Source organism: Engystomops pustulosus, chromosome 2 (assembly GCF_040894005.1).
Source record: "Engystomops pustulosus chromosome 2, aEngPut4.maternal, whole genome shotgun sequence".
Classification (NCBI taxonomy): domain Eukaryota; kingdom Metazoa; phylum Chordata; class Amphibia; order Anura; family Leptodactylidae; genus Engystomops; species Engystomops pustulosus.
In genome coordinates, this window is record NC_092412.1 from 60,004,632 (window position 1) to 60,020,269 (window position 15,638).

Consider the following 15,638-nt stretch of genomic DNA (forward strand, 5'->3'; position numbering starts at 1 on the left):
GGATTTACTGGTATGAATCACTGATCTAAAACTGACAGGCTGCATTCAGTTTGGTTAATCCCCAGAAGAACACAGAGTGGTTTTGTCTCATGGGCTTTAGCCACAACCCACCCCCTTCCCTCCAAAAGAAAAGTAGCAGTGGTCAGTATTCTCCCTTTCTGCGGTGGCAAGCTTGAGGTGACACAGTGGTCCATATGGGAAAGGTGGTAGGTTGTGGTTGGTGATGTAACCAGCTCTATCCACAATATTACCCTTTACTTCAATCCAATTCATTTATCGCACCAATAAGAAATAAGCTACAGAAATCCACTGGGAAGTCTTTCAAATCCAGTTGAGTAAAAAGGAATACAATTGGAACGTATCACTTTTGTGCATCCAATTCTACACCGTTGCCTTATTCAGCTTCCTCCCCACTTGAGGATAAGTAGGTAGAATGTGTCCAATTGAAAGACCATGAAATCAGTACAAGAATTAAGGGAGAAAATACTTTATTGTATCTTTAAGCAGTTATTTGAACAAATAACCCACATTTTGTACTTGTCATGTTCTGTCCAAATTTAGGGAAGATTCAACCCAGGATCCTACAGGACTATGGGTTTTTCTAAATGCATGAGAGAAGAGAGGGATAAAATCTCTGGAGGGGTGTAAACTATTGTTTCTACCCAGTGAGATCAGATCTAGTACAATGTTCACCTGTTCTTATGGCTCTCTCCAGCTATACAGAGGATTCTACCTGAACAGTCTGAGGCAGAAATAGATATTGGAAGTAGTCATACACAATGGCCCACAGCCTGTAGAGGGCGCAGTGTGCTCCAGATTCATGACGTGTCAAACATTCTTCACAAATCTGGCGCCCCCTGCAATTCTCTGGCAGAATGCACCATTTTTTTTTCTGGTGCACTTTTACATGATCCTAATGTGTACAGGAACACCCCTTTTGGTGCACATTTTTCTGTCTTGTTGGACACAGTGCAACTGACACAATAGTGGCACAGACACTTCATAAATACATGAGGAGGCAGTTTACATGTGCATTGGCTTTAATAACCGTGGGCCAATGTACATTCCTTTACATAGTTTTCAGTTTCTGTAGGGGAATTCTGTCAAAAACCTAGAGCCTCAAGGGTGCTGTCACACGGTGTGTTCTTGATGCGTTTTTGCATGTTTACCATGTGTTTGGCTGGTTTAAATCTGTTTTTTTCCCAATTTGTGGAAGTGTAAGCAGCTGTGAACATGTTAATGCAGGATTCAGCCAAACATCCAAAAACGCATCAAGAACCATTCAAGAGCACACCATATCACCCTACACAATATTACTCGGTGTGACCGACTAGCATTGTGTTGCAGTGCACATATTCTTCTAAAAAACTGCTTTATCACAGGAACAGAACAGGGTAAAGGGGTTTTTACACATTCAGAAGATATAAATTATTTGTGGGATGAAAAGTTATACAATTTCTAATACACTTTCTGTATCAATTCCTCAATTGTATAGATCTCTGCTTGCTGTCATTTAACAGGAAGCTTCTTTTTTTTATCCACAGGAAGTAAACAAAGTCCCTGTACACAGCTCATTACCGTAATCAGAGCTGTGTGTTATAATGAACCTATGTGACATTACAGCTTCTTATCCACAGGAAGTAAACAAAGTCCCTGTACACAGCTCATTACCGTAATCAGAGCTGTGTGTTATAATGAACCTATGTGACATTACAGCTTCTTATCCACAGGAAGTAAACACCAAGACTCCTATAGAATGACAGCAAGCAGAGATCTAGAAAACTATGAATTGATAGAGAGTATATTGGAAAATTGTATGATTTAATTACACAAACATTCTGAATTATTTACTGAAAGTGCACATCCCCTTTATTGTAAGTGGTCAAAATACAGACAGTGCAGTTATCTGCTGCCAGCTGACACATGGTATGAAGCATTAGCCATCATAAAATAATTGACCAGTTGGTAATCCATTGCCAACCTCTACAATACTTGTCATCTCATTCGTGGGGTAGGACATGCAGGAAGATGTATAGAATACTTCAATATTTAACTATTTGAGCCATGGCTACAAACTGGGATGGAATAGCATGCCCAATGCCAATACTCCTCCTGCTTCTCTTTATTCAAAAGGGACACTAAACCCTTTCCATGATCTACAACTATTAAGAACTATAGAGAGGGAGGAGAAAAAAAAAAAAATTATGAAATGTTTGAGGTTGAAGTCCCTGCATGGCGCCCAAGTTGCTGTACTGGCAGATATTGCCATACAAACTTTTACTGCTCTTAAGGGACCTTTTTTTTATTATCCCTTTGCCATGAACATAAAAAACATCATATCAAGAATGACTGGCATGTATCTTTACAGATATGTACACATCAACATACCCGTCATTCAATCCGCCCTTTAAAACACGGCAAGCGACATTTCTTTACAAGCATGGTGCTATGAAGGGAATTTGTACCGATTCCCCACTGAATGCTCAGTACCCCAAAAACACACAAAAACAATAACCTCTTTATTAGTCTACATAATAAAACTGCTAAAATTGTGGTCTGATTGCATTCCTGAAAAAGCCCCCGTATTGGGAAGCTTGGTCTGACTTCTTCCCCTAATACCAGTCCCCCATCTCTGAGCCAAGAGGAACATGGTGTGGTAGGGAAAGACATTACCAGCTTAGAGATTGGACTGGAATGGGTAAATTAAATACATGATTGAAGGTTTTGTGGGTGAAGCTTTGGACAACACTATAGAAATGCACTAGGATTTGCTCGAGGGTCTTTCTGGTTCCTGTACCGAAATGCAAGCCAAACACCCAGGACCTGAAAAACAGTGCAAAGACTGTCAGATGCCAAATGGATATTTATGTTTTACAGACCCCACTAGCCAGCATAGTCAAAGTAAAAATACAAAAAACACACAAAAAAGGTGGAGAGGCATTGTTCCACCCACCGCTGTGCTCAGCAATTTTCAAAACTTCCATACAATTCAATGGAGCAGTAGGATGCATGCACGTCCTGCCGTTACACCCATCATTTAGACCTGGGATACCAAGCAGTCATGGGATAACTGATAAGCTAATTGATAAGCGTCTGTATTATGGCTAACTTTGAAACTTGGTACTGGGGATAATGCATAATGCACTTGACAATTGAGATATCGCATACAAGGCAATGGCATTTTTCACTGAAGCAATTCTGCCTTATGGACACATACACATGGTTCTCTCTTTCTAGCTTCAGTGATTTCCAATCTTATCAATGGAAAGAATGCTTGTCACTGTTACCTTACTGAACCAATCTATGTATGTCCATAAGCTGAAATGGCTTCAGTGAAAAATCACTGATTTGGTGGAAACAAAAAAAACAAAACAAAAAGCACCAGTGTGAAAGAGCCCGACATTACCTCTGTGAAGCTGAAGAAGAGTCCGACACCGCCAAGGATTTTCAGGGCTTCACCGGCATGGTTCAACATTTTATTTCCACACGTCTCACAAGGAGTTTTACTTTTTTTACACTCCTGTATATATAAGGAAAAAAAAAATTATATATATATGAATGTTAGTAAGCAAAGACATTTGCATCATTAAATCACTGAGAAAGCTGTCCGTGCAGGATAGGGTTAAAGGGCATCTACCACCAAGATGAAAGACTGTATACAAATGTGCCCGAGAGACTCCAGACTCCATAAGGGTTAATGGAGCCCGAAGCCTCTTATTTCTATACAGTCTTTCATCCTGGTGGTAGATGCCCTTTAAAGACAGATACTCGACGATACAGATAAATTGAAAGGAAATCTACCATCTAAATCCAGCATAATAAACCAGGGGCTCTTACTCAGAACCAGGCAGTGTGACTGTGGTAATCTTCTTATATTTGTTATCCACGGCCTCCTTCCTTAAAATCAACAATTAAATTATGCTAATGAGCCTGAAGGGCACTGGGGGTGTTACCAGAGCCCCACAGTGATAAGGCTTTAAGGCAATATTCCTTTGCTGGATGTAGCATGATATGGCTCTTGTAATACCCTCAGAGCCCCTTGGATGGGAGCAGGAGTCGCACTGAAAACTCTAATGTTTAGTTGCACTGCTGTAGTCAATCTGTGGCAGTAATCCAAGGATCAGCTGTGTATTTCTGCCACAGGCTCCTAGTAGTATTTTATTTCATGTTCCTTTTAGAACATTTTCAGACATCTAGGAAAGGCTATACATTTTGTAAGAGTCTGCATTCAAGATCCTCAGACATTCACAGGATAATATAGTGGGGGGAGGGGTTCTGATAGAAGTTATACTTATTTCTGAGATATTCTCCAATTTACCAATATACATCTATTAAATGTTCTGCAGCTCCTAGTTCAGAAATATATTTTCCCTAATCAGCTGCCGTTCCTGTCCATTTAATGGTGGGTCTTGTGATCTTACCTGTACATGACCAGCCTGTGCATGCTCTACCTTCCAGGACCTTATCATATAGTATTTAGATTGTCACTCCCCTGTACTGGAGACATCCTGCAACTTGGTTCATGAATTCACCTCTCCTCTCACAATTACCTTGCGCACAGTACAGGGGAGTTACAGTAACCAGACTGATTATTCTCAATAGGTTCTGAAAGTTAGAGCGCGCATGGATTGGTTATGGACACCTAATATTGTGCCTCCAACACAGAACAAAACAACAAAAAAAAAAAAAACTTGAAGTAAAATGGCTATCCCCTTTAGGAAAATTGGGATATTTGACATAGTGTCATACTGCCCTGGTAGATTGCCATACAACATTTCCAATTCTGGGAAGCCATTGTCGAACAATATTCAGGCAACTCAGTAAGGAAGCGAAAATCAAATAGTTTTTGTTATAACTTTACAAACTTTGTACCAGGCAAGAAATTCTGCAAATCTAAGTAAAGAAATACTTCTCCTGGCGGCCTACAATAGAGGAGGGCGCTCACCGCATTGCAAAATGCAAACTCTTCCGCAAACTGTTCCCTTCTGTCTGTTGTGTTCAGCCATCCACAACAATTCACATTCATCTCCATTTCTCTCCTGGTCCGGTTGCTCATACTGGTCCAGGTCTCATCAAAGAATCGCTCCTAGAAAAAACAAAAAAATGTGTTGGTCACGGAAAATGTAGAACAGAAGGATGGGAGGGTTCCCAAAATGCATGACAGACATATGTACAGTATAGTTTACCTGATAGTTACAATGTGCTAATAGAAATTAAAATTAACCATTGCGTTGTTCCTCACCATCAGCTGTACATAATAACACCCCTGAGATTAATTCCAAATTGTGCGGTTGCACCTTGATTTCATAATGAGTGCTTCTCGGGACTAGGGTATCCGCCCCAAATGAAGTCCAATATAAAGCTAACCCAAGCACTCCTTTGTTTTGATGTCAAGTGTAATTTTATTAACATCCGTGCGACCAAAGAAATCAGTTCCTGACGTTTCGGCCTAATATACGTTGCGTCTATACCCAGCGCCAGCTTCCTGCAATCATTCTGAACTCCTACATGTGATCTGTGTTTGACAAAGGCCTATGTTAGGCTGAAACGTCACCAACTGATTTCTTTTATTGCATGGATATTAATAAAATTTCACTTGGAATCAAAACAGAGGAGTGCATGCATTAGTTTTATATCTAGATCTCAGGGATCAATACAAGTCTGTCCTCCTGACTGCTACCCTTCTATCACAATTTAGGTATATCCCCATAAAAGATGTACATGGTATGTAGTATTCTTTTTGACTATACATGTATTGGTCCATTAGCACTGTGTAACTATACTTTTATGTGTGTTGTTAGTAACAGCAGGACTGTGAAGAATGACCATTTATTCCAGTTTCATAGGTCTCTTGCAAGGGCTCTGGGCGGCCCTGAGGATCTTTCTGCATTGAGCTGCTCACAGCCCCCTGCTCTGAGTGACTGCTATAGTATACAATAATAATCCTGCTACAGCTCTTACACATAGCAGAGGGGAGGGACTGTATCTATAGGCGGAAAGATACCGAGTATAGTTATGCTTTTTACAGTTCTGCTGATAACAACCAAAAAAAAAAAAAGGCACGATTACACAACTGCAGCTGTATGGTCAAAACGGCTGACAGATTCCTTTAAAGCTATAGCCACTTACCTGCTGATTTCTATTCATGGCCAAGCAGGAGCAGGAGACCACCAGTTGGAAAATGAAGATGAGAATCAACACCACCATGTACTGGCACCAGTTAAGAAATTATTTCCTCTAAAGACAACACAAACACTGCAAAGGGTTAAATTTCTCTTTAAGTTGACTGAAGCCACAATACCTGAGAATCTTGATGGTAAAACATTCACATTCACCCCCATTTTTCTTAGAATGTACAGTATCCTCCCAAGGAAATTTACCATCAAAATCCATCATGATAAACCACTTGCAAAAAAACAACTTTTAAAATTATGCTAATGAGCCTGAAGAGCTATAGCATCACATTTTCTCCCCTCCCTCTGCCTGCTGCAATCGCACAGTGTGTGTGTGTGTGTGTGTGTGTGTGTGTGTGTGTGTGTGTGTGTGTGTGTGTGTGTGTGTGTGTGTGTGTGTGTGTGTGTGTGTGTGTGTGTGTGTGTGTGTGTGTGTGTGTGTGTGTGGAGAGGAGGGGGGGGGGGGGGGGTTACTCCTGCAGTGTAACAGGCAGTGAAGATACAGCAGGGAAGGGTTGTGGTAACACCCCCAGAGCTATTCTGGGTTATAAGTTTAAAAGTTGTTTTTTGAAGGAAGGAGACCATGGATAACAAATATAAGAAGATTCCCACGCTCACAGTGCCTGGATCTATGAGTAAGTGCCCCTGGTTTAATCATGCTCAACGTTGATGGTGGATTTCCTTTAACCGGGAGCCTGCCATGGTTTTTACTGTGGAGGGGCTGAGGAGCAGTTTAATCCACAGAGCCAAGAGCACAGCAGTGTCAGGACACCAGTGCACCTGGAGAATCTACAATGCACCGTTAGAAATCCATTTTGCACATTGCTGATGCTACATACACAGAATTATGGTTACACAGCTCTACCTACGGTCACATCTACCAGGTTACCTTTAAAGAGGTCACCCTCAAAAATGGCACTAGGAGTTGCCTACTATAGTAAGCAGCTCCTAGTGCTACAACAGGCGCAGCATTGTTACACTGCTAACGTTATCAGAAACAAACATTGCTGCTCTGTACACTACAAATGCCGGATTGCTCTCAAAGCCCTCCGGCGTATTCATGAGGGGGCGGGATTAGGGGCAGTGACTGCCACATGCCGCACGGCAGTCACCGCTGGCCTATGGAGTGAGCGGGGCGGTCCGGGAAAGAGGCAACGCCTCGGACCGCCCCCTCATGAGTAAGCCGGACCGCTTTGAGAGCGGTCCAGCGTTTCTATTGTACAGTGCGGCAGAGTTTGTTAGCGTTATTGGAGGTTTCCGTGTAACACTGCTGCATCTGTTTTAGCACTAGAAGCTGCTTGCTTTAGTAAGCAGCTCCTAGTGCCGTCTAAATATGGCCAATTATAAGGGAAGCAGATGCAGGCCTGGCTTTACATTGCTGATCATTCGATCGGTTGGAAAAATTAACCATTTGCCTTAAGTAGCAGACATGTTAATTTATCGTTACAAAAGTCACACATTTTGATCCTGCAATTCTAAAATATACATGTTTTATACTGATGGCACATGACAGTTCAGGTATGTGGGTATTAACAGGCTATAAAGGATACAATGAAGAGCATGACTTGATGATGGCTGACTGCCCCAATTAGTCCAATAATGGCAATTAGCAGAAGGAAAACTCCAATCGCTATGACTCCCCCAATAATGTGAAGGCTGGACACAATCCCAAAACCTTTGCCCCATGCTGCCACTCCGATTAGCAAGAGGCCCACTAGCTGAAAGACAGAAAGAAAAAAGTTATTATCAGTGGTATACAGATGGTAACTTACCTAGAAGATGAGAACTTACACATTTCACTATGCAAGAATGGAAAGAATAATAATAATTCCTTTATTTATATAGCGCACACAGATCATGCAGCGCTGCACAGAGTTTGCCAAATTGGTCCCTGTTCCCATTGGGCTTCCAATCTAATCAACCTACCAGTAGGTTTTGGAGTGTGGGAGGAAACCGGAGGACCTAAACAAATATAAACATTTCCATTTATAGGCAGATAATTTAACCACCCCCTTCCCCCAAACAGGAGAATTCTGGCTTTCACGTGTGTTTTATTGATTTTAAGCAACATTCACTTCTCCAGATAAGATAATAGGTATAAACAATACATTCCACCCTCTTGTATGTATGTGGGCCTTTAAAAATCCCTGGGCCACAGATGCTGGGGGGCTATATACCTGGATGATTGATATTTACATCATTGGTCCTTTTATTGGAGAAGTATTATTGTACAAGTTGGTGCCACAGAGGCCTGGTGATAGTACTGTATACTATGACAGGTATAGAGAAGTCTTCTGGTTAAAAGTGAATCAAAACTATGGAAAAGCCAACGGCGGTATGAATGTAGCCAAGTGTGCCAAAGGCCTGTACAAGCAGATCAAACCTCACCCCAAAGCACGTGCTAGGGCATGACACAGAACACCAGGAATCCTCCATCAGAAGTAGATTCCACTTGCCTGCCTCTGCCCTAATCTGTAATTTACTGGCACTGTGACCTAATCTAAGTAATATGTAAATTACCTGCATAGGCCATCATTGCTGAAGCCACCGCAGGAGCTACTGTGCATGAGCAGAGCTCTATTGAAGCAAGCCTGTGTCTACACATTGGGGCAGAGTTATAAAAAGTGCCCTCAGGTTATCCAGCGCAGTGTTAGACTAGACCAGTGATGGCGAACCTTTTAGAGACTGAGTGCCCAAACTACAACAAAGACCCGCTTATTTATCGCAAAGTGCCAACACAGAAATTTAATTTGTGATTTATACTCCCTTCTCTGTCACAGTTTTCATTGATACCAGCCCCTGAGGACACCAATAAAGCAGAAAATAGTCCCAGGTAGAGCTGTCACTTTAACATAGCTCTGTGCACAGCAAGTCCTGGTCTGTCTGGTACTGCAGGAAGATACCTGGAGTCATCTCTGGTGATGGCCTGAGTGCCCACAGAAAGGGCTCTGAGTGCCACCTCTGGCACCAGTGCCATAGGTTAGCCATCACTGGACTAGACAGTCTTATTCTGCACCAGATTCATACAATCTGTCCTAGTATAAGACTGTCTAGTCGTACTCTGCCCCCCCCCCCCCTATTAGTTGGCTTACTTTACGCCAGAAAGTCAGGACAAAATTCTGTCCAGTCAGCAGTATTCATGGCGCACACCCCTTTTCTTAGACCATGCCCCTTTTGTCGAGCTAGCCGTAGGAGAGCCAGAAACCTGTCCAAAACCCTTTATAAATGTGTTACAGACAGTCCTAAGTGCAAACTACAACAGAATTTTGTCGTAGACAAATAAATTTCCCCCATTGTCGTCAGAAAATTGTCAAAAAAGAAACACTGGTCTTATAAATCCTGAAAACAAGTATTTCATGTATTTTTTGCTCTCTGTTGAATCATGTGCAGAATCAAAATCCAAGGTCAGATTCCAGTAGCAGCCAGGTCTGCTGATACACGGGGTCAGGGAATTAACCTGTAACACTGATGAAGAGCCAGCGCACAGGACAAAAGTCACAAAAGCAAAATCCCACCTATGAAGTAATGTCTACATAAAGAAACACGGCCACCAGCTCCCAGATAGCAGTGTCAAGGGGGGGGGAGATGCTTTCCATACATTCTGTAACAAAAAGAATTCCACATCTGATACACGATTGTTCTCTTTAATATGACACCATAAAGTGCTATTAAACTAAAGATGGAGGCATCTGAAGTTACCCCCTGCAGTATCTAAACTTGACTAATCTCTGGCAAATTCTTCTCTGCTCAGTGTCACAAGGCTTTGATGGTGTTTTTTGTCATAGGTAAATGGTCGAGATATTACACAAGAGGGAATTCTAGAAAGGACATTTCATATCCTACCGGAGAAGGGCCAGTAGTAATGGGCTTCCCTTTAACAACCTAGAAATTACACAGGGCAGGGCAATGTCAGAGAGTCACCAGCATGCTCTTATCCACATGCTTTCTCTAAAACAAGGCAGCGATTCAGAGCTATACATAGTAATTATGAGGATATAGCTCATGCTGCATCATGAATCTGCTGACAGGAATCCTCTAAATTGTTCATTACATAATAGAGCAAAGTTTTTCTTGCCTGCCTAGGTTACTAAAACGTTTCCCCAATGTATCCTGATGTATTCACAAACAGTGGAAATCTTTGTCCGCTTCCAATCAGTACAGCTGCAAGTGGAGGAGGAGTGAACATGTTTCAGGTGTCTCCAAATTTGGATAGTTACATCACCAGAAAAACAACCAGCGGAGGCCAGGGATGGATACAGTACAGTGGCATCCGTCCCCTGTAGGCTCCATTGGTAAAAATAAAGGGGGGCTTCATTTAGGAAAATTTTCCACTGCATGAAGGAACAAGATGACCTACATTGTTTACAGAGGCTTAGTAATATCTGTACCTCAGCAATAGCCAAAATTCTAATCATTTCCTCAATTTAAAAATCTTTAGATCGGTTTGCTAATGGAAGAAAAGGATTATGCTCATTAAGGAGAACCTTTTCATTTTAAACAGGATACAGGTGCATAGGATGGCAAGTCCTGGACATCATCTACAAAGCCAAATATGATCTTTCTAGCTGAATCTTTAATCCAGATGAAGTGAATGGGACACATCATAGATGCAAGTCTCCAGCATCTAACAGATTGTTATGGAGTCATCTATTGTTATGTTTTCTACTTCATCTATTAAAAAAAGAAGCAAATGTGACACTGGAACTAAAGATCTGCCTCCAAGCAGAAGGACAAACACCATTTCCATATTACAACAGAAAACACTTCCCACTACACTCACTTTTCACCAGTCACTGTTTGTTGCGTTCTTTTCCAATATTACTGTGCAAAGAAATACCCAAGGATAGTTTATAGTGTGTAAACAAAGCCTTGGATTTGTAGATGTCCAGGTCCATGAATAATCCCTTCCCACACAAGTCTAACTAGTCCCCAGAAATACTCTGTTAGGAGGCGAGGAAAATCTCCAATAACGTCTAAACAGTGTAATATGGGCAGGGGCTGGGCCCCATAGCGAACTTCTGAATGGGGCCCCATTCCCCATACACAGGTCATAAGGATGTTACAGGTAGAAGAGATCCACGCAAAAAAGTAACACCAAACTGTGATCAATTGGGAACGCAGGGACCCCCATACCTCATATATCCCGAAATCTGTACTATGATCAGCCATTCAGAGACTGAATGCGGCTGTGTGAATGATTATACACCCATACCAATGCATACTGTATAACCTATATACACAGATAAAGTACATTATACATACACTACATCAAACAGTCCCACATACGGTACATAATATAACCATATAAACACACATTGCGTGCTGTGCAGTATACACACTGCCACACACCCTCAATTATTTAGATTTGTGTCAGGTTGGGAGGCCCAGGCCCCCTGACACTGCTGGGCCCCATAGCAACTGCTAAGGCTGCTGCCACTGTAGTTACGTCCCTGAATATGGGGGCATTTGAATGAAGACTGGGGAATAGGCGATGAATACAAAAAATTTCTGCGGGAAATCTATGGTTTGTATTTTGGTGTTGTAAGAAAAAGTCTAGTACTAAACTCGTCAGTACAGAGAGAATAAAAATCTGCATAACAGTGAGATACTTGGGGTCAGTTCTCTGTTTGGTCTATTGTGAGCCAAAATCCAGGAGAAGTAGAACATATGGAACACGGAAGTTGTGCCTGCTCTGTGCGTTCTGCCTCAGGATAACTGAAGGAAAGGACTGAAGAACTAACGGAGATGTGAACTGCCCCTTACACATGTAGTAATACTGCCTAGATATTGCAGGGAGACATCTTCACCTTATACAAGGGATCGTCATAGATGAGAATGTGATAGCCCATTGGAGATGGTTGTATTCAGTGGTCTCCAAGTCCATGGCCTCCGCATCATGGAGGGGAACAGCGCATTGGCTGCAGTGTGTACTACTAGGGGACTGTCTGCTGTCCGCATCTGATTGAAACCTCAGACTGAAGTTTATGGCATATTTTTTTTGGGTCAGATCACCACAATCATATGGTGGGAAATCATCAGACCGGACATTAGAGCAGTATATGGGTCTAGGAGTCTGCACCAATGGTAACAGGTGTAGCAGGCCATATACTGTTATACCGGGCACCTCTACAGGCTGCAGATACCATTGTATAACATCCAATGCAAGCTCTGCAGTATGTGATGGACACAGCACAGGCATAATCATACCCTATACGTTTCTATCACGCTACATTTCCAGGAGCTCTGCCTGCTGTCAGTGAATGACACCCTATACGTTTCTATCACGCTACATTTCCAGGAGCTCTGCCTGCTGTCAGTGAATGACACCCTATACGTTTCTATCACGCTACATTTCCAGGAGCTCTGCCTGCTGTCAGTGAATGACACCCTATACGTTTCTATCACGCTACATTTCCAGGAGCTCTGCCTGCTGTCAGTGAATGACACCCTATACGTTTCTATCACGCTACATTTCCAGGAGCTCTGCCTGCTGTCAGTGAATGACACCCTATACGTTTCTATCACGCTACATTTCCAGGAGCTCTGCCTGCTGTCAGTGAATGACACCCTATACGTTTCTATCACGCTACATTTCCAGGAGCTCTGCCTGCTGTCAGTGAATGACACCCTATACGTTTCTATCACGCTACATTTCCAGGAGCTCTGCCTGCTGTCAGTGAATGACACCCTATACGTTTCTATCACGCTACATTTCCAGGAGCTCTGCCTGCTGTCAGTGAATGACACCCTATACGTTTCTATCACGCTACATTTCCAGGAGCTCTGCCTGCTGTCAGTGAATGACACCCTATACGTTTCTATCACGCTACATTTCCAGGAGCTCTGCCTGCTGTCAGTGAATGACACCCTATACGTTTCTATCACGCTACATTTCCAGGAGCTCTGTCTGCTGTCAGTGAATGACACCCTATACGTTTCTATCACGCTACATTTCCAGGAGCTCTGCCTGCTGTCAGTGAATGACATCCTATGAGTTACCATTACACTACAGTTCCAGGAGCTCTTCCTGCTGTCAGTGAATGACATCCTATGAAATACAATCACGCTACATTTCCAGGAGCTCTGCCTGCTGTCAGTGAATGACACCCTATACGTTTCTATCACGCTACATTTCCAGGAGCTCTGCCTGCTGTCAGTGAATGACACCCTATACATTTCTATCACGCTACATTTCCAGGAGCTCTGCCTGCTGTCAGTGAATGACATCCTATATGTTTCTATCACACTACATTTCCAGGAGCTCTGCCTGCTGTCAGTGAATGACATCCTATGAGTTACCATTACACTACAGTTCCAGGAGCTCTTCCTGCTGTCAGTGAATGACATCCTATGAAATACAATCACGCTACATTTCCAGGAGCTCTGCCTGCTGTCAGTGAATGACATCCTATACGTTTCTATCACACTACATTTCCAAGAGCTCTGCCTGCTGTCCGTGAATGACATCCTATATGTTTCTATCACACTACATTTCCAGGAGCTCTGCCTGCTGTCAGTGAATGTGGACACTGCTGATGTGGCGCCAGGGCAGCTCATCCTCTCTGTGAGCAGTGTGGACATTACATAACCGGCACCGCAGTCGCCTCATGCCCTGTCATGTAATGGAGCTGGATATACTCACCATGTACACCACATTGAGCGCACACAGCGCGTTCTTGGAGCAGGTGAAGCCGCCGCACACCATCCTCCTCACACCGGGTACCCAGCCAATAACGGGGATGTCTCTTTAAGAGGGAAGCCTCTGCTCCTTCCTCTCTGTGCACCGCTAGCCGGTGACGTCAGAGCCCGCCCACAGGAGACGCTGGACTGAGAGCTCATTGGATAAGCATCAAGTAGCCGCCCCATGATTCGACGTATAGCATCTTCCGGCAAGCTACGTACTTCCGGCGCGCTGGCGATGTCACCGGAAGTTAGGTTTTACTGTCAGACACGTTACTACACCCACCACTCCCTGTGTCAGAGAATTTATCAGAACTGACTTTGTTGCCCGCAGCAACTTATAACAGCTCAGCTTTCATTTTCATACAGCTGTACAACAATTACATGAAAGCTGTACCCTGGTTGGCTGATATTGGTGACATCAGACGTGCTATTAATTTGTGTAAATGAGTCTGGTTTATTGTACCCAAAAATGTATGAATCAGTGGAACTGACCTCATATGAGGAGAGAAGTGCAGTAAAACATTGTTTCCTGGTGAGCAATTACAGCAATTTCAATAATGAAACCCATGATTGGTTGGATTGCAGTTATTTCTCTGAATAGTCTAGATAATCTTTGACTTCTGAATAACTTAGACTGCGGCCACATGTTGCGGTTGGAGACGCAATCCAAGGCCCTCATAATGCAACATGTGAACGTGACCTCAGGTTATGTTCACACCTTGCAGATTTATTTAGACCTAAATGCTTGCTGAATGAGCACCACATGTTTTGCTGGCGAACAATGCAGAACACATGCTCGTTACCCATCACTTGGGTTTCAGTTGAAACACACATTCAACAAGCCCCTTTTCATTCCGATTGGATTGCGTGGATGCCGACTAAGGCTGCATTCACATGGTGCATTCTTTGATTGCGTTTTGAGATGCAATCCAAGACTCAAACTGTGAGAACATGCTGAGGTAACATTACCTTTCCATCGTGTTTAAACAATGAACAGGAACCTTGGTTCTCCGGATTGCTGGGAGTCCTGTTCTTGAGATCAGTGGGAGTCCCAGCAGTCGCACCGTCTCTTAACAGCTTATTATTACTTATGTGGATAAGGGGAGATTTGCTAACTTGGTAAAAGCCCTTAAAATATATATTGTAAGTCCATAGTACCAGGAAGCTGCACTTGGCTCCCAACCGTCACGGATACGGTGGGGCATTCCTGTTTTTTAGGGCTGTCCTGCCGCCCTTGATGGTTCGGTGTTTGTTACACTTTTCCACGGCTTTGTCCTGCATATCTCCTCTGTGTTCTCCAGGTACAGCCAAGAATGGTTCATTGTGACCGGGAGGTGGAATGCAGAGGAGACACAGCTCCTACCTCTCTCCTGTAACTCCCCCAACCATAGGTCAGCCCTGCCTCTTCCAGAGACACAGCAGAGCTGTGGGTCACTGTCCTCCGGCAGGTGCTGGAGGGGGCACAGTAAGAAGGGTAGCTGCTGAAGGCGGCATAGTAAAAAATAGAGGTGCTGAAGGGGGCACAGTGTGAAGGGGAGCTGCTGAATGGGGCACAGTAAGAGGGGAGCTGCTGGGTAGCAAAGTAAGGGGAGCTGCTGTGAGGGGCACAGTATGAAGGCAGCTGCTGGAGGGGGCACAGTAAGGAGGGGGGACTGCTGGAGGGGCACATTAAGCAGGGGGAGCTGCTAGAGCGCAATGTGAAGGGGAACTGATGTGGGGGAACAGTATAAAGTGGAGCTTCTTGGTGGGCACTGTCACGGGCACCCCCTGCTATCCATACCG

General features: G+C 43.4%; 1 protein-coding gene across 1 annotated transcript; it reads right to left on the reverse strand.

Annotated features, from left to right (window-relative positions):
* Nucleotides 1-471: 471 nt before the first annotated feature.
* On the reverse strand, nt 472-14,009 carry TSPAN31 (tetraspanin 31). Its single transcript, XM_072134834.1, has 6 exons — nt 13,816-14,009; nt 7,724-7,891; nt 6,130-6,210; nt 4,946-5,086; nt 3,407-3,520; nt 472-2,823 (listed from the first exon to the last, which is right to left on the reverse strand). The coding sequence occupies exons 1-6, from the start codon at nt 13,876-13,878 to the stop codon at nt 2,749-2,751; spliced, it is 642 nt and encodes a 213-aa protein (XP_071990935.1). The 5' UTR covers nt 13,879-14,009; the 3' UTR covers nt 472-2,748.
* Nucleotides 14,010-15,638: the final 1,629 nt, after the last annotated feature.